The sequence below is a fragment of the Sylvia atricapilla genome, chromosome 2, assembly GCF_009819655.1.
Source record: "Sylvia atricapilla isolate bSylAtr1 chromosome 2, bSylAtr1.pri, whole genome shotgun sequence".
NCBI classification, from domain to species: Eukaryota; Metazoa; Chordata; class Aves; order Passeriformes; family Sylviidae; genus Sylvia; species Sylvia atricapilla.
In genome coordinates this window covers 112,562,120-112,582,301 of record NC_089141.1, presented here as the reverse complement: position 1 = coordinate 112,582,301, position 20,182 = coordinate 112,562,120, and the positions used below count along the sequence as shown (strand labels likewise).

General features: G+C 44.5%; 1 protein-coding gene across 3 annotated transcripts in view; it reads right to left on the bottom strand.

Moving 5' to 3' along the window:
• The window catches only part of ERG (ETS transcription factor ERG), a 142,559-nt gene that overhangs the window by 91,646 nt on the left and 30,731 nt on the right, over positions 1-20,182 (bottom strand). For 2 of the 3 annotated variants that reach the window (XM_066314173.1, XM_066314176.1), the window contains exon 2: positions 12,530-12,617. In XM_066314173.1, the coding sequence (XP_066170270.1) occupies positions 12,530-12,568 (39 nt within the window). In that variant the 5' untranslated portion in view covers positions 12,569-12,617. Of the gene's footprint in view, positions 1-990; positions 1,173-12,529; positions 12,618-20,182 lie in introns of those variants that run through there. The other variant, XM_066314177.1, reaches the window with a different exon arrangement.

The window sequence follows — 20,182 nt, the reverse complement described above, 5'->3', positions numbered from 1 at the left end:
CCATCTGGACATCCCTATTTCAGTAATGCCAGAGAGGCCTTTTCTGGTTTCATTTATGTCACTTCCGAAGCAGTTTAAGACAAATGGGAAAACTACAGGAAAAAAAAAAATCCATTTGGGGTTGTTACAGAGGGAGCTCCCCAGGGCTTTTCCTTCTACCTGCCCAGTGAAGTTCAACATTCCTGGCCAAAGTTCTCCTGAAAAAAACTCGGGAAACACCTGCCTGCCTCCCAACCCACCTGGAGCTCCACCTTCCCAGGAGGAACCTCCACCACCTGCCACTGCTGAGCACAGCTCAAGTGCAATATTCTCTACGCAGAACTAAGCAAGTCCAGCAAAAGAATTATGCAACTCTAAAAAAAAAAAACTCGTTTTGCTGGACTTGCTAATTAATCTCCTTTTGAAGCCATGTGAGGGCAGATTTTCGGAAGCTGTGGGCACTCAGCAGCTCCCATTGTTCCAAGTGGGAGTTGCTTGGCACTCCCAGCTTTTGAAGGGCTGCTCCTTCACAGAGGTGTTTAAATGGGAGCTCTGCTCTCTACTAACCTTTCGCAATTGCTTTTGGCCAGGCTGATCCTCCAGAAATATCCCACTGCAAAGAGCAGCGCAAGCACTCACAGAAAAGTCTATTTTAAAACCGAGCATAAATAGCCCATACTCCTCCAGCCAGGGAAAAGAAACAACATTCTGTGATTTCCCCAACCAAGGGAGACAGCCAGGCAAAAGGTTCACAAACTCCAGTAAATTCATACAATGAAAACAAAACAAAGATTCCTAATTATGCAAATGAAAACAGTGAATGTTTTCAAGAATGTCACAACCTTACGTGGGGATTTCTGCCAAACAGAGCAAGAATTTAAATCCATCAGATAAAAAAATCCTCATTTCTTTAGATTACTACCCGAAGAAACGGGATGCCTGGTTGAAACTCTAACCATAAATTCTACCATCGGATAAATCACAGCCAACAGAACATAAAGATCTTCTCACCTCCTCAGGTCTGAATCTTCTGAAAAGCCCACCTTGGCAGCCTTAGACTTGGCATTATTCAGTCAGCTCCAGCCTTCGAAAGAGCCACGACTCATTTGGTCCACTAAGGCTCATGGAAATCCTTACAGGGCTTTTTGCTGCGCCTGCCTATAAATTGCATTGTCTTCTTAAGGCTTCCTGTCCTGCAAACAGAGGCACCAGCACAGAGATTCAACTGAGATTGTTTTCCCCCTCTTCTGCTGCTTTTATTTAACACAAGGAAAAAAAAAAAAAAAAAAAAAAAAGAAAGAAAGAAAAGGGGGTGGGGGGGAGAGAGAGAACTGGTAGAAGTTCCTTACAGGAGTTGGAAGAGGACATCTGCAGGCAATTTAACATGAGGGTTTGTTTCTGTGTCAGCTGGCAACCCCTGGATAACTCTGTCATGTAACTTATATGCTAAAACATGATGTAGGACAACCAGTGAGACTGGGTAAATATGGCAGCACATCAGTTTTATTTGATTAAGATTTATACCTTTTTCGAAGGGAGCAGCCCTGCCATTAACTCTGAAAACAAATACAAGCCTGGGGCTGTGACAGTGTTCCACTCTGATCTTCAAACCCACCTTCTGCTGCAGCCCAGGAAGAGAAATCAGGTTTTTTTCAGGTGAAGATGGGAATTTTTTCCATTCTCTCCCAGCTCATCCTCTTCTGCAGGTGACAGCAGCAGAATGTGGAAGGGCTCAGGCGAGCACGAGGCTGAGCCCACAGTTTGTGCCTCAGTTCACTGCTCCCTGCCCATTCCAAAAGGCAGCTCAGGAACACAGACCAGTATCCAAAGGGAGCTCTGGAGGTAACCCAGCTCCCCAAGTTCCCCCCACCCCATGTGTTCCACTTCCTCCCAGCCAGAAGAATCTGGTCAAGTGAGGAAAGCTCATCCATCCTGGTTCCACTCATGCTCTTGCATCAGATTTTACATATTTTGACATTTACAGCCACGCATTTGAACTGAGGCCTTGATTAGATTCAATTGGTAAAACTACCTCCCTCCCCCTTCCTCTTTGTGTGTGTGCACACACACTTTGGTTTAGATTATTAGTAATTTAAAAATCAATCTTGCAGTTAAATGTTTAATGGCATAATTGCTCCTGTTGCCTAAATTTGTTTAGTTTGTGCTTTATTAGCATGTAATAACTGAAAGTGTATTTTCCTCTGTCTCAGCTAATAACATCTCTGCCACGGCTGGCACGCTGTGAGCTGCAGTTCTGGGGCAGCTCTGGGGGAGCTGCAGAGGTTTTCTGAAGCTTTAATTTAGGAATTGGTGGCTCCCCTTAACTCAATTCTCAGTTGGCCTCCACTTAGCTTTTAAACAATTTTTTTTTTTTGTTCGTTCTGAGTTCATTTTGACGGCCTTTTAGTCCAACTGCTGGGCAGGGAAGCTCTGCTGTCCCAGAGCTGGATGTGTGCCAGCTGTGTCACACAGGATGGGTCAGGCTGGAAGGGACCAGAGTGGGTCACTGGTGTCACCTCCCTGCTCCAGCAGGGCCATCCCAGGGCACAGGGCACAGGGCTGTGTCCAGGGGACTCTGGAATATCCCAGGGAGAGACTCCCCAGCCTCTCTGGGCTCTGCTCAGGGCTGGGCACTGCCCAGGGCACAAGTTGTGCTCCTGTGCAGGGGAATTGCTGGGCTCAGTCCCTGCCCGGGGCTCTGGGGCCATCGCTGGGCCTGGAGCAGAGCCTGGGGCTGCTCTGCCCTCCCTGCACACAGGGACAGACATGGGGACACAGGGACAGACATGGGACACAGGGACAGACATGGGGACACACAGGGACAGACATGGGGACAGACATGGGGACACAGGGACAGACATGGGGATGCACAGGGACAGACATGGGGACACACAGAGACACACAGGGACAGACATGGGGACACACAGGGACAGACAGGGACAGACATGGGGACACACAGGGACAGACATGGGGACACACAGGGACACCCAGGGACACTGAGGGCTCCTCTCCACGCTGAGCAGTCCACCCACCAAAGAGCTAAACACAAGTCCCTCTGTGCTGAATGTAACTTCACCAAGCCCCTGTGGAAAGAGTGGAAAGACAGAGGTGCTACCCAAGGAAAATTACCCCTTCCTAAAAAAAACCCTCCCCTTTTCTTTAAAAAGGGAATCAAAATAATGCTTAAAGTAATTGAATGGTTTGGGAAGGAAGGGACCTTGAAGATTATCTAGTTCCAACCACCCCTGCCATGGGCAGGGACACATTCCACTATCCCAGGCTGCTCCAAGCCCCGGTGTCCAGCCTGGCCTTGAATATTTCCAGGAATTGGGCAGCCACAACTTCTCTGGGCTACCTGTGCCAGGATTTTTCCCATATTATTCACAGCCTGGACACGCCAAGTTTCTGGGATCTTGGAAAACCTTTCTGTGTGACCGAGTGACTTAGGACAGAAACCTGTGTCAGCCACCCTGGAAGGATCACAGCACACCTCAGATTTACCTCCCTCCTTCCCAGTGTAATTTGAATTTGCAATTGCAGGTTACAGTGTCCCACCAAACATTTACTGCTGTTCAAGGAGGTGATAATGACTGCCAGCAAGTTTATCTCTTTGATCCAAGGCAATCACAGATGATATGGAATATACAACACACATGCCAAACACTCTTTTAAGCCTCAGCAGCAGAAGAAATTGATCCCTTCCACGTCACAAAAAAAAACCCCCAAAACAGAAGCAATAGAAGCAAAGGCTTAGAGATGCAGGAGAGTAGGGTTAGATGGGTAATTAGGAAGAAATTCCTGCCTGGGAGGGTGGGCAGGCCCTGGAATAGAATTCCCAATTTGCTGTGGCTGCCCCTGGATCCCTGGCAGTGCCCAAGGCCAGGTTGGACATTGGCAAGGTGTCCCTGGCCCATGGTTTTTAAGGTCCTTTCCAACCCAAAACATCTGGGATTTTATATCTCCCAGTAAAAAGCCATCCATATTAGTTGAATTTAAACATGCTGTAAATCTGGAGGGCAGCATTTGGGTTTTACAGGTTATTGGGCAGCAAAAAGCTGAATTTCTGAGTGGGACGTGGTAGTGAAGAAACTGTAGAGCCTCTTGGGAACAGAACTCACTGGCCACACAGACATGGGATTTTAGGGGCACAGCAGTGTCCCTTTCTGCTCTTCTAAATGAGGACAAGATACACTTTTTGATAAATAAAATTGCACCAGGAAAACACATATTGCACAAAATCAGTTTCTCTTTCTAATTAAGCATGTATGGAAATATCCAAATATTCCCTACTGACTTGAGCCAAAGAAGATTTCTCACAACGAGAATTTGAATTGTCTTTGGAAAGAACACTGGGAGTCAGAAAAAAAATATCCTACAGAACAACAGGAAAAGACTTATGGCAAATGATAAAATAGCAAGTTGGTGAAAGGTATCTAATCAAATGCCCATAACTATTTATGAGGTAATGTCTGTATTAACAATCTAAAGAAGGGGATAAAGCAACACATCAGCCAAAGATACTGCACCCCAAAGTCAACTTTGGGACACGAACAGGATTGGTGAAATAATCCAAAAGGGTCTTGAGGAGATAGAAGATGGATAGGAAATAACGAAGTAAAAATTCAGATTTAAAGAGGACAGGGCTTAGAACAAGTCGAAATATGAGATTTTCTAAAAAGGGAGGGAAGAGAGAGAGAAGGAGCAAGGAGAGTGAGAGAGAGGAAAGATTCATTTTTGAACAGATGAAGCACATCACCAAGTCCAAGAGAATCATTTATCCCTGTCTGGGCTGCTGGAGCAGCAGCTCCTGGAAAATGCCTTTCAGCCCTATAAGGCATCACCAGAAACGTAACAAAGCAATTGTTTATGACCACATTTGTGACCAAAAAACCAGGACAGCTGAAAGCAGGGCTTGATGCAGAGATTAGAGTGCCTGACCCCCACCACCCAAAATGAACCCTGAGCAGAACTAATGCCTGTGGGTGCTTGGCAACCTCCCCTCAGCCCTCCCTACAAATATCCCTCTTTAAGAAGGTGAGGAGGAGAAAAGCCAGTGTGAAATTAAGGAGTTTGAATCCACACAGAGTAGCTGAATATGAGGAAATGCTTCACAATGAGTCATTGGAAATCATCCCTCAAGAAAGGTGGAAAACGACCCATTGCTTGGGATATTTGTGGCCAGATGAAGGCAAAATACAAAATCCAGTGTGTATTAAACAGTAACCTCTGAGTTTCTCAGAGATAATCTCCACACATCTTCAGCATTTGTTCTGCAGATCTGTGTGAGGATACTCCAGGGCAGGTGGTTTCTGTGACCAGTTCTCAAGGAAGAAGGACACAGTCCTTAAGGAAGAAGGACACAGACCCTTAGAGAGTCCCAAGGCTGCTCCAGAGCCAGACTTTCCTGCACCTCAATTAAGACACACACAAAAATTACAGCCTTGGAGGCTGTAATAAAACAGCACTGGACACTCGGGCTCGTGGATTTGCTGACCCCACATGCCAGGGTGGGCAGGACCTAAGGAAGAGGGGACAAATATTTTGGCAGTGAGCTTGAGAGACCTTTACAGGCTGAGATTTGGGAGCTGTCAGTCCCACTCCAGGCTCTGGAGCAGAGCAATAGGAACAGGATGAATCTTCTTTCTCAGTGTCCCCCGAAGTATAACCGGTTTTGTTCCCGTTCCAGTTTGTCTTGTCTGTCTTTCTCAACTTCTTCTCGTAGCTTCTCCCCACCCTCAGCTTCCCACCCTGGCTCTGGTTCCCCAAACCATCCATTTTCTGATTTCTACCCATCACCAGTGGGAATGTCCAGACTTTTAACCGTCTGGCAGACTGCAGAAATGAGATTTAAACACAGCTGACTCCATGCAACAAAGGGTTCGTGTAAAGCACATCTATCAGCCAGAGCTCTGGAAATGCATTTGGTGCTCTTTAGTTTGCTCTTTCCTGCTTATGAAGAAGATAATTTTTGTTTAAAAATGGCCCCACTTAAGGAATTATCCATGCCATTAGTCCCTATAACAATAGAGATTAAAGTCTCTAGACCATCCCCTATCAAAATAACATACTCTTCTTTGAACATGTCATTAACACTGTTTTCCATCTGGTTGTTGGCAGCAACCTTGGATTTGCTCTGAATTGCTGAAAGTTCATCAATTATAGCACACAGAAGCCATTATCTCTCTTTTCTTTTAGCAAGGAGGTATTTGCTCAGGCAGACAGAAGAGGTAGAGTTCAAGAGCAAAAAAAAAAAAAAATAAAAAGCAGGAAGAATTTACTCACTGGAACTCCATGGCAATCATTTGGTTACCATCCAGAACTTCAGGCTGCTGAGAAGTGAATCACAAATTCTGCCTGGGAGGGGATTCTAGAGTTCAAATCCAGTAGTGATTCTGGCATTATTACAGGTAACTGATGTGTGCTGACACAGGAGGGAAATGCAACAGCAAATCTGAACCCTGGCAGTGTGGGAGCTCTGGATGAGCAAGAGAGGGGAGGAGTGCCACCCACATCCACATTAAACTCTGTTTATAAACTCACCCATGGTAAACTTTATTTTCTGAGCACACAGAGTAAGCTGTGGTGATCATTCAAACAAGATTTAGGGGCTGTAATCCAGCCCAATTAGTAAGAAGAACAGTGAAAGTCAAACTGTGGTTTTTACCCTGTCAGTACTAAAACAGGGGAAGAGCTTTTGAAATTTTATCAGAATAATGAATGAAATCCACAGGGAGAGAGGTAAGAAAAGCGGATGGAGCTACAAATGTTCAGCTTTGGGGGCTGCTGATACTAAAAACTTTCCACATCCATCATGAAGCTCCTGAGCAGCTGCCAGGCACCAGTTTGCAGCCCAGGTAACATGCAGGAGCTTGTTCACCTCCCTGCTCTGGGGCTAAAGGCACCTTCTCCCAGGCAGAGGCCACTGCAGGACTTTTGCCCACGGGGTCATCACTGATTCACACCCGGAGGAGGGTTGGCTCATAAGCCAGCTGCTTTCAGGAGCAGTCCTTCCCTATTTTCTGGCAGGGACAGGAGGATGTTATCACCTGGTGGCAGGCTGTGATTCAGCAGAACTCCATGCTGCACAAGGATCACCTCCTCACCCAGGCTGCAGTGGTCTCAGTTTACTTCTGTGGGGCTTTGGGCAGAGCTCTCTGTATCCTTGGCTTGGATTCCCATGCTCTCACTCCCAGCTGAGCTGCCCAAATATCACTCCATGAGCAATGAAAGAAGTGCTTTAGCCATGCAGAGAATCCACAAGGAGCAGGCTTCTGGCTCAGGCAAGATCCCAAAAAGAGGTGGGGGTAAAAGCCTGGCTTTATCCTATTTATCCCAGAGGATAATAATAATAAATTATTCTATTGTCCTTCCCTTCTTGTCCCCCTGCCTGATCAGGCAGAGACTGTATTATGCATACAAAACTCCCAGCATAACAAAGTTTTGGATCCTATTTAGAGACTCTACAATTCCAGGAAAAATAACAGATTATATCAGACCCAGAATATACTCCTTAGCAAATAATACCACCTAAAAAAAAAAAAAAAAAAAAAAAAAGAAAAAAAGGAAAAAAATCTGATTTAACCATAACACAACAGCTTAGGTACATCCAGCATCATCTCTACACTGCCACAATTTGAAACCAAACTTATTCTTTGTCCAGCAAAGGAGTTCTGAGGTCAGGCTTCATGATTCTTCCAGTGACAATATGGGATGCTGTGCCTGGAAATTGTGGATTTGCCATCACAACCCAGGCAGAGAAATGCTAAATGCAGGAGTGGTTTTCAGAAACTGCTAGGGAAGAATTATTTTATTTCTTCTAAGAAACCAGTTTTTCATTCATTGTAGTATCAGGAACAGCTTCCAGATTTGATAACCCAGAACTGACAGAGGCAACAACCTCAGTCACATCCACAGAACAAATGAGGTTTTAGAGACAGAGACCAGTCGAGCTTGGCTTGAGATGTTTGATGCCCCTGGAGAATTTTTTATCAAGAATGTCCTCTTTGATTAAACTGTCTGGGGGTGTAAATCCTTCCCATTCTTCTCCTTCTGCAATGAAAAACCAGGGAGTGCCACCCAGGAGCTGCTGCCATTCCCCCACCCCTTCAGCCATCCCACACCTCAAAATCACCACCAACGAACAGAAAAATCAGACCAACTAAATGTGAACAGATCAAATCTTCCACCAGCCTTGATTCAATGAAAATCACACTCATTATCCCAGGACAGACACCACTACTGATAAATACAGTAATTATTTTTTACCTACACCATGCCATGGATTCTCCTTGCCCAGTGAAGCCCAAAGGAACAGCAGCAACTTGGTTTTTTTGAGAATTGGTTCCACAAAATCCCCTCACAGTGATGGCACAGGCTAACTAAAGTCAAACAAACATTTCATCCTTTTTTTTTTTGCAACCAGAATTTAACCCTTTAAAAAAGACAAGGTTTATTTAAGGGTCAGTATTTACAAAGCATAAATCCCTATAAACAAAATACGCAAATCCCAGGCAGCATTTTGGAGTTTTTCTCTGACTATGGTTGTAAGAACTGGAATTTAACAGAACAACCAAAAAAATCACATTAAAGCATGTGTAAAGGACAGTCTTGCCTATACAAAGCCAAAAATTTATCGATGTGAGGAGGCTTATTTATTTCAGTTCTCTTACAGGCACTCAATGTGTGAAGCTGCTCAAAGATCAGGGTCGGAATTCCCTGTATTTTGCTGGCCTGGAAGTGAAAATCTGAAAACATCCCTCCTTTTTCTTGTCCACATCGAATATTTCTTTCCTTTGTGCTGGGACAAAACACAAGGTCATGGCTCAGGTGAGAAATTACACATTAGGGAGCCACAGGGTCACCAGATCAACGTCAGATGCTTCATTCAAGCTGAAAAATGTAAAGCTCAATCTTTAGGATCTCTGGAATGAAGCTGCCCAAACAGAAGAAGGACACACACTTTGAGGCTCTCCAAACATTCCCAAAATTGGGCAGGATCTGCCTGGGTGCAGGATGGGTAATTCTGGGTAAGAATCCAGCTCTTATCCCATCCAGGGATGGAGCACAAGAACACTGAGATTTGTTACATTTTCCTTCTGGTACCAGCAAAGGCTGATTTCAAAACAGTCCACACAAAACTCACACCATGCACATGAAATCCCCATTTCTGAAAAAAAAATACATCTCTGAGTATTCATCTTGCCATATTCTTATAGATTTTGCATTCTTTTTCTGCACATGTTCAGGCAGAAAAATCTTGAAATCTTCTAAAGCTTAATAATCCAGACACTTCCCAGAAGGTAAATTTTCAAAGCTCCAGCTCTAAAAGTGCATGGATATGGCTGTGTCTGCTTGTTGAAGGATATAAAGAAACACCACCATGTGACAGAATACAGTTAATTAAACAAAACCTTATCAAGGATGATTGTAATGAACCCAGTTTGTCTCTTCTGCATCATAAGAGCAACGAGAGATCATAGAATCAAAAAAATCATGGAATGGGTTGGGAAAGACCTTAAAGCTCATCCAGTGTCACCCCCTGCCATGGGCAGGGACACCTCCCACTGTCCCAGGCTGCTCCAACCCCAGTATCCAACCTGGCCTTGGGCACTGCCAGGGATCCAGGGGCAGCCACAGCAAATCTGGGAATTCTATCCCAGGGCCTGCCCACCCTTACAAGGAGGAATTTCTTCCCAATACCTTAATTTAAATTTCCTCTGGCTCAGTTTGAAGCCCTTCCCCTTGTCCTGTCACTCCAGTTCCTGATGAATTGTCCCTCTCTGGGTTCTCTGTAGCCCCTTCAGAAACTGGAAGGTGCTGGGAAGGCTCCCCAAAACCTTCTCTTCCCCAGGCTCAAAAATCCCAACCCTCCCATCCTGTTTCCATAGGGAAGATGCTCCAGTCTCTCTTATCAACTTTGTGGCCTCCTCTGGACTTGTTTCCATGTCATTCTCCTGCTGAGGGGCACTTTTCTGTGATCAGTGCAGACAGAAAAGCCCCCCACACCAAAGAGGCTTTCCCACACCCCCTGCACTTCATCCTGGCTTATTTTTAAGAATGCAGCTATGTCCACTTTTAAAGCCAAAATGACCCGAGCATCCATGGCTGTTTTCCAAAGAATGTGTTTAGACCACAGCAGGCCCTAATGACATGAACAGGAATCAGAAGGATTTGAAGTGGAGTTGGCCAGCTTTCCTACCCCAAACACAGCATTAAAGTAATTGCCTTCCTCACACCCTTTCTCAATAAAACAGCAACTTTGGGGTGATGCTCTGCTGAGAGCAGGCTCCTACAACCCCCTTGAACACACCATTAGAGAGATTTTTATGCAGCTCTCTGGCTGTAATAAGATACTTTCATACCCAGCCTTGCCCTCTCCCACCAACTCCTGTGGTTACAAAAACCTTCTTCAGGCACCAGTTTTGGCAGAAAGCACGAAACTGAGTTATTCTTTATGTTATTTCTGCTGCTGTGGGCTTTTAGACAGCATGAGGAGGTCCTAAATCCTCCTCAGTGTTTTCAAATCTTACTGGTTGTAACCCACGTTGAGGCAAAAAGTCAATTTTTTTGAGAGGAGGAGGATTTGTTTTTCTGCTCTGTCCATAAAAACAACTGAGGACCAGAAGGCTCTGGAAGTGTTGGGTTTGGAAAATGTGGAGACGGGGAAAGAACGAGCTCTCCCACTACTGCAACTCATCCCAGTACCTAAACATGACCCAAAAACAACACAGAGAGGGACAGAGAGAGAGAGATTCTTTCATTCACTGAGTTTTACAGAAAAAAGGGAGTTGTTTAAAATAATATTTCATTTTTACTCTACGGTTCAGTTAAAAATAAGTTGTAAAGTGGAGCTTTTACTAGAGAGAGCTGCTGACTGGTAGATGGCAGACAGCTGAGGAGAAACTCCATGGAACAAGTTGCAGAAAATGTGACTTCAAAGAAAAACAGACAGAAAGGCTGTCAGGGAGAATGAAAGAGTCCTTCAAAGTCATCCAGTGTCACCCCAGCCATGGCAGGGACACCTCCCACTGTCCCAGGCTGCTCCAAGCCCCAGTGTCCAAACTGGCCTTGGGCACTGCCAGGGATCCAGGGGCAGCCACAGCAAATCTGGGAATTCCATCCCAGTCCCTCCCCACCCTCTCAAAGCACAATTCCTGCCCAAAATCCCATCTAACCCTGTCCCCCTCCAGCTTAAGGCCATTTTCCTTTGTCCTGTGACTCCATCCTTTGTGAAAAGTCTCTCTCCACCTTGCAAAAGATGGCAAAACACGGTTTTTATACTTCATCATCAGTTTGGGGCTGAGATCCTTCCATTGCATTAGCTAAACAGTCATTCAGACATGGCCTGAGTGGGTTTATAGTGTACAAAACATGATCAAAACTGGCATTTAAGGAAAACAACAACAGGTCAAGAGTGGCTGGAAGACTGTGATGAAATAAGCACATTTACACACCAAAGGCCTTGAAACCAAGATTTCTGTCTCTCCTTGCTGAGATCATCTATCTGTTGGAATTCTCATAAATTTTGTTCAAATTAAAAACAAAAACAAAAACGAAAACAAAAGCAGACGCATTTGCTGCAAAAGAGGCGATTTTGTTTTCTAACAGAATTTTTATCATGGAATAGTTTGGGTTGGAAGGGGCATTAAAAATCAGCCAGATCCATGGGCAGGGACACCTCCCACTGTCCCAGGCTGCTCCAAACCCAGTGTCCAACCTGGCCTTGGGCACTGCCAGGGATCCAGGGGTAGCCACAGCTGCTCTGGGCACCCTGTGCCAGGCCCTCACCACTCTCCCAGGCAGGAATTTCTTCCTTATATCCAACCCAAATTTCCCCTCTTTCAGCCTGAACCCATTACTATTTCTCCTGTCCCTCCAGTTCCTGATGAAATTCGTGTGCAATACCCCAAAATTGCTTATTCTCTGCAACAGCTACATCTGCCAGGTCTCACAGCTTCCAAGTCTTCCATAAAGAAGGATAACAAAACCACAGCAATAATAGTAACAACAATAATAATAATTATAATAATAATAATAATCATCATAATGCAGTAAAAGCAAACACTTCCTCCTGAAGCACAGCAAACAAATACTGGTTTTAAAGAGTTTTAAACATTGTATTGAATATATGTAAGGGATGCTTGTTCGGATCTCAATTTTTGCATTATGCTCATTTTCCTTCTGCAGTCAAATTTAATATTTGCCCCTGAGTGTCTTGGAGCAGAATCAGGGACACAGAAATCCAGTATTTTTCAAGGAGGTCCATTTTATCAAACACACCAAATATGACAGGATGATCAAGGAGGGTTATTTTTAGAAAAAGTTATCTTTAAAACATCCACGTGCTTCAGAGCAGATCACACAGGTGTCAGCAACAAAAGCTGCAGGGGCTGACTCAGACAACAGCATGTTAAATGCTGAGGAATAAAAAAGCTCACGTTGGGCAGTAGCACAATTTATAAACATGCAAAAAAGCCGTGTTTTGTGTCCATATTCTTTAATTTTATGACTCTCCAAACATCTGAGGACCCACAATAAACAGGAAACTAACCTTGATGTGAGCTGCTGGATCGGGGACAGTCTGAATCATGTCCTTTAACAGGCCAACGTGTTTACCAGGAGCTCAGATCCCAAGGCAGCTGCACAACCAGAGAAACAAGAGTCATGTCATAATGCTTTAAATGTTTATTTTTCAATAGAAATCTCTTTTTATAGACTGATAAGCATCTTTCCTTCCCCAGGCCTCCTTGAGACTCAAGACACTTCTCCTTCCACAGGGTCTGTTGGGGATTTATTTCATGCAGGAGAAAAACACTCAGCCCTGGAATTTTCACGGAAAAATGGTCTTTTTTTGCAATGTACAGTTTTCCCAAAATAAGAACTTGGGACTTGCTCTGCACTGCCCAGCCCCATTATTCACCCAAGATATCAGAGATTTCCACAAGCCATTCTTCCCAATTTAGAAACACACAGCAGGACTGGGACAGATCTGCAGCTGATATATAAAAAAAAAAGACCATTTCACTGAAGCTGTGCCCATTTACAAGAGCTGCAAATCTGGTCCAGACCCTCAATTAACAGGACTTCAGAGCAGGGATGTTCTGGAATCCCTTATCCATGTCCAGTAATCGAGTGCAGAGGGGCTGGGGCAGGTGGGGTGCATTTGTCTGCACGTGTAGGGGGTGGAAAACCATTAAAGCTCTCTAAAATAACAACAGTATTTAATGTAAATAATGTGGAGGACTACTCAGTTAACTTAAGCACCAAATAACTGCTCATAAATTGGGATAAATAAATAAGGAAATTAGAAAATGCGGGAAAATGTGGGAACATGAACATCATTTAAAATAATCTTGTCTTTTTCTGTGTTCTCCCTTAAAGACTGGAAATTATCATTTTTCACAAAAGAAGTTTCCTTCTGCCCATGATCTTGAACTCAACTTTTAAAGCAGCAAGGCACTATCATGGAAACAGTCATTTTCTCCAGCATCAGCTTTTTTTTTTAATTTCATTATCTCCTCTCATATTTACACTAACTTGAAAATTAAACTGCAAATTAAAATTTACCTATTGATTTAGGAGAAATATTGCCTGGCTAACACTGAGCTGCAGCTTGCCCCAAAGACAGTGATGTGAGGGAATCATCTATGAACTATTCAAGTCTAATTTGCATAAACTGCACTAAACAGTGCAATTAAAGGTATCGCCAATTAGGTCTTTGCAAACTTCTCCTTCACTGCTTACAACACCCAACTTTCCCCTTTCAAATCCATGAAAATAAAGTAGCTCATTTGAAGACCTAATAAAGAAATCCCTAAACAAGCCACTTTTCCCACATTTCCCAGCTATCTGTGGATGATCAAATGGGACACTGACGTCATGGTGTAAAATTAAATGAAGATTTTTCTTTCCACAGGACTTCAAAAGCAGGAGATGCTTTCTCAGGAAAAGCAAAATTTCAGCAGCAGCACTGATGTGCTTTTAATTCCCCCCCTCCCTTCCCCAGTAAAATCCATGCCTGCCTCATCCTCGTTGGATTTATGGGATTCATATTTTAAGCCTTCGAAACATCACACACAGGATCTGGAAACGGCCACGTTTCACATAAACTGGACAGAAAAGTGTTTTGAATCCAGTGTTAGGTCATGTTCTCAGTGTTTTCTTACTCCCAGCACTGTGATGCTACAACTGCACCTCGCCCCCAGTTAAAGAAGCCCACCCAGGAAAGAGGATTTGTGCCACATCCAGATTTATTTTGGTCTCTCTCAAGCCTTTGTTCGACTTCCAACAACACCTAAGCTTAGGATATATGTGTTGAGCTCAGAGGTGGGAACTCCATCCATCCCAAAAATCCTCTGTGTCACTCAAACCAGATCTTTCTCTCAGAGCTCAGCCTTGAAGCTCTCAGGGTTAAAGAGAAGTTTTTTGAGCTACTCCAGACCACTCATTTCTCATCTTTTGCCCCCCAAAATGGATCCTTTGTGGAAGAGAAGACAACAGAGAACATTCACAAACCAACCCTGCACCACAAGGAATGGGGATCAAAGATAAGCAAATGTTGTCCAATATGAATTGGAAAATGAGTATTCAACTGTTCTGGACATTTGACTTTTCCCTTGTACTGTTATGAACTTAAAAGAGGGAATTCTGCTTTAAACCCAACCTTTGGCAGTGTATTCTTCTTTCTCACCTGGATATTCCAATCTTGCTACTCTAAAGTGGGACAAGTCCTTGTCTGCAAAATACACGATTTTTATCTTTTCACCTCTGGAAATCTAAAAAAACCCACATTATCACAGTTTTCCTTGCTCGTTCCAAACAGAAACACAATTTTCATTATTTCAGCTCCACCTTTATGGGCTGGAATTGGAAGCTTCCAGACATTTGGTACTAACTTGCTGAAGCAGATGGTATCTATTGCCAGACCCTCCCTCCACCCCCACCCCAAATTTCATGCTGGTCATGTCTGTGCCTGACAGTCTGTGTAGGGTTTGTCCTGCACCCCCTAAATTAGCAGGACTCTAAAGCAAGAGACAAAACTGACACTAAAGCCTCGTTTAGGGAGACTTTCCAGGAAACTGAAATAAGGCTATTACAACATAAACTGAAAATTAAACACTTGCTTAAAAGCCTTCCTGATTTTGGGTTATCCTGGAAAAGAATGAGCAGCCTGGGGCAGTAGAAGTTGTCCCTGCACATGGCAGGGGGTGGAATGAAATGATCCCTTCCAACCCACACCATTCTGTGATTCTGTGATTCCACAGAAGAGGTTTGTAGCCACAGAGCAAGTTTTCTTACTCCTCCTGGCATCCTGAGACAAGACTAGCATTTTCTAATGCAGCTTTAGCAGCACAGGTTTTTGGGACTGGTTTCCATCCTCTGTATCACCCAAAGTGTCACACAGAAGGATGGCACCAGTGAGAAGTAGCAATACTTGAGACAGGAGATGTGAATTCCCCTCTGATGCTCAGGACAGATCAAAATATCAAGAAAGAAGCAAGTTATTGTACAAAACCAGCCAGAGCTGGGTGTGCCAGTGCTACCCCACACAGGAGACTGATAAACTCTGGAACCTTTTGTGTTTCTGCGCACACATTTGGGGAGTTATATAAATACATCCAAGGCTTGGGGATTCGTGTACAGATCCAGAGCTCACCAGATGTGATTGCATTGTTCTTTCTTTTCTACAGATGCACCAAGAGGATCAGACTTTTTAATGGGCACACACATTGCCAAATCACTGAGGCTGAGCCCTTTATATGTGGGCAGAACACAAACCTCTCTGGTGCATTTTCTCACCTCGCAGACAGGAATTTTGGTGCATTTGGTATGCTGTGCTCACCTAAAAACCCCAGCAGGTTCCTCTTGATGTGTTCTAAACCCTGCACCAAGTGCTGCCATAAGGAATGAGGGGGCAATTTGAGCAGGGCTGAGAGAAAAGGGCTCCAGGACCAAACTCCACAACACAACACCCACGTGGAGCAGAGCAGGGCTGCAGCAAACACAAACACAGCCTCTGCTGCTCTTGGCCAGGAATCAACGTGGCCCAAATCACAAATAACAGGATCCCTGAGGTTGGAAAAGCCCTGCAAAGCCACTGAGTCCCAGCTGTGACCCCCATCCCCACCTTGTCCCCAGCCCAGAGCTCTGAGTGCCACCTCCAGGGGACACCTCCAGGGATGGGCACTCCAAAGCTCCCTGGGCAGTGCCAAGGCCTGAGCACCCTTTCCATGGGGAAATTCCTGCTGCTGGCCGAGCTGAGCCTCCCCTGGGCCAGCCTGAGGCCGTTCCCTCTGCTCCTGTCCCTGTGCCCTGGGAGCAGAGCCCGACCCCCCCGGCTGTCCCCTCCTGGCAGGGACTTGTAGAGACCCCCCTGAACCTCTTTTTACCTTCTTCTTCTTTTTTTTTTTTTTTTTTTTTTTTTTTTTTTTTTTTTTTTTTTTTTTTTCCCCAGGCTTAAAGTATTTGTCTGCACAGGGAATAATATTCAGAATTACAGCCACAGTTCTGGCCAGTTCTGGCTGATGAAGGGCTGTTTAATCAACAGCAAACGAGGTGCCAGAACCTCTGGGCCTGATTCCTGCTGCACCCACAGCAAATGATGCCTTAAGTTTTAGCTTTCGTGTTTTTCAGGTACTGTGCTGCCTTAGTGTGTAACTCTGAACTTCATATTAAGTGTCAGTAAGTTCTCTTCACAGGGTAGTTAGAAAAATAATCATTTTCCAGCTTGAGAACCAAGGACAACCCTTACAGCCTCAGGCCCAAAAACATAAACAGCAGCAAACTGAAGAGAGCAATCTGGGAGGATGGAACTTCATAACCTGAAGCTGTAACTGGACAATTAACTCCAATATATAAATAGACCAAAACTTTTAGAAATGGGAAAACTTGTGATGGTTGTCCATCTTGTGACCATCTCAGGTCCATTTTGGGTGCAGCCCTGGCCAGGCTCTTGTGCTGCCCAAGGTTTAAAAAAGCCTTTCAATAAATACCTACTTTAATCCTTAACTCTGCTTAGCCTCTGTTCTAAGCCAGCCTCTCCAGGCATCACAAGGACAGTATTAAATGGTGATCCAGGCACAGGCTGCCTGGGAGCTCTGCTGATTCACATCTCTGATGTGAACATCAGACAGGAGAACAGCTCTGAATGGCACTGACAGAATAATCAAGCACAGAGGGTCTGAGGAGAGCCCCTTTTCCTGTGACAGGCACCTGGGACTGGCACACACACAGGGCTGCATGCTCTGTGAGATGAATAACCACACACTGGCATCACACCAAATTTCTACCAGCAGGACTCGGGATGTTTGTCATTACTCACAGGAGGTGAATCCCTGAGCAGCTATGCAGAACATCCCAAGTCAGTGCCAGCAGGACTTTCAGATCCTCTCACACTGTCATGCAACTGGACTGGTCACATATTTTTTTTTTTTAAAAAATTGATGTTTTTCAGCTGTTGGAAAATTTTTGAGATGTCCCTTGCTGGATTGTTTTGCCAGGAAATCTCTTTTTCTGTGCCTGGCTCCCACCAGCACTGGTCAAACAGTGTGTACCAGAGAGAAAAGCTGGGATATTTGAAATGCAGAGCACTATAAACCTGCTCCCAGTGACGTGCAGAAACAGAATAAGCTTCCTGTTGCAGGTCAAAGCTGCACTTCTTAGGTAAATAAATCTTCTACAGTTATTTTCAGCCTTTCTGGACACCTAAAATAATTCCAGATTTGATGGGAGCCCTCACGTAGCAAATTTAAGCCAAATTTAGACTTGCTGCACTTGAGAAGCAGCCTGCACATCCAAGGACACACTGAGAGAAAAATCAGAGTGCAGTTATTCCCCTGTGCTGCTGCTTTATTCATACCACAGGGCTTTACTGAAACCACTGCACTGTTAATAATTCTTTTAAATGAAGCCCTTTAACAGCAGTAAGAGGTGAAATCCTCATCCACTGAAACAAACTGTTTGAACCAGCCCAGAAAATCACCCACCCTGCCTTCGCTGATGTGGGCAAAGCTGAGGAGCAGAAGATCCTCACAAGCCTGCAATGTGGGAACTGCTAAGCAAACAAAATAACTTCCCTGCTCAGCGTGGTGCTGTAGGTTTATGCCTTCCCTTCTCTAATATTTCCAGGTTTAGAAGAAGGTGCTGCAGCTCCTGCTGGCACCTGGGGTTTGCCAAGGAGCCAAAGGGATGCCCCTCTGTGCCTGCAGGCATGGATTTCTGGGGAATTTGGCTCAAAGTGCAAACTCCAGCAGTGTCCAGTGAAGGGAAGCCACAGAAATGTTTATAATTCACATCTGTAAAGCAGGTAAGTGTGAAACACCACAGCTCTTCTACTGGCAGGGAGCTGTGATACAGCAGAGCTGCATGACATGAGCTCAAAGCCTTGATGTTTAACTTGTGGTTGGGTATAACCACTTCAGTATTTGGTTTTTTTTTTTTGTTTGTTTTTTTTTTTTTTTTTTTTTTAATTTTTTCTTTCGCTGTAACCTCTCAGTGTTTTAACAGCCTCAACAATAAAACACTGAAGAAAGATCTGCACCCTCTAGAAATGCTGCTGCCAAGACTGTTCACATGCAGTCAGTATTTGCTGTAAGGGTAAGATTGCAGGTGAATACCACAAATAAAACAACACTAAAGGACAAGAAAACCAAAATACAGAAAGATGTGCCAAGCCAGGAGGTTTCTTCAACTTTCCATTCTCAGTGATAACTTCTTGCACTCACCCTGACCCTGCAGGACAGAACCCACTGGCTGCACTGTCTGATGTGCTTACTTCTTTAAGAGCAATTTAAATAGAGGTAGACCTCACTTACAATTTTCAAATGACACCTCTTGATAATTGGGATGAGGGATTTTTTAAAAATTATTATTATATGGCGTTATTTGTTAGAAAAAATCAGTGGAAGAAATAAAATCTGAGTGGGGATCGATGGGGCTGGTCTCAATTCTGGCAGCACAACAACTTGCCAGATTTTTCACTTTCAGTAAACACCTCCAGGAGTTAATCATGGACCCACAGAATGGTTTGGGTTGAAGAGGACCCTAAAGATAACCCAGTTCCACCCCCTGCAATGGCAGGGACACCTCCCACTGTCCCAGGCTGCTCCAAGCCCCAGTGTCCAACCTGGCCTTGGGCACTGCCAGGGATCCAGGGGCAGCCACAGCAGATCTGGGAATTCTATTCCAAGGCCTGCCCACCCTCCCAGGCAGGAATTTTTTTCCTGACATCCCATCTAAGCCTGCCCTCTGGCAGTGGGAAGCCATTCCCTGTGTCCTGTCCAATGCCCTTGTGAAAAGTCCCTCCCTTGGAGCTCCTTTAGGCACTGGAAGGTGCTCTAAGGTCTTCTCTTCACCAGGCTGAACAGCCCCAACTTTCTCAGTGTGTCTTCACAGGAGAGGTGCTAAATCTCTTTTTTTTTTTTTTTTTTCCTAAATTTTTTTTTAATATTTTTTTTCTGGAAATAAGGGAAACTCCCCCCAACCCAGCCTGAAAAAGCCTTCCTGATGGGATTCCTGGAATGCAGCAAATCCTGGTGGCCCTGGAGACCTCAGGACAAGGCAGGAGGGAGCAGTCTGAGCTCAGGGCAGCAGGTAAACCCTGCTCTTGTTGAAGCAGCCATGGGTTCATTCTGACCATGACACCACAACTGGAATATCACCCCAAGCAAGTCCCACCAAGGGACTGTGGGAACTCTGGATGCTGAGAGTTTTGGACTCCCTGTGCTGACAGGCACAAAACTCCGGGGAAGCACTGCATTTGACCTGAGGCCTTAAAGCAGGCTTCCAAAAATGAGTGATAGCAGTGGAATCATGGGGATGTAATTTGGATAGCATTGTGTGATCTCACAGGGTGAAAAATTTACATTTGGGATTTTAGTGTATGGTGATATATGGGAGCCAAGATAATGAACTTTGGGTGTGGATTAGTTGTCTTTTTTTTGCACCTTCTTCATGAATCTGGGTGGTTTTCTGTAATTGGGTGGAAGAGATTCATACTGTGGGTTTCAGGTGATCACAACTGGATTAGAAGCATAAATAAGTGGGACTTAATAATTGGGATATTTACTGGATAATTGGGACTTAAACAGCCTTAAACAGACATCATTTTAACTCACTTTCTCGAATCGTTGGAAAGAATTCACATCTCATGAGCTTGTAGGAGATAAAGATAATAAACTTGAGAGTGAGACTTCAAAAACAACGT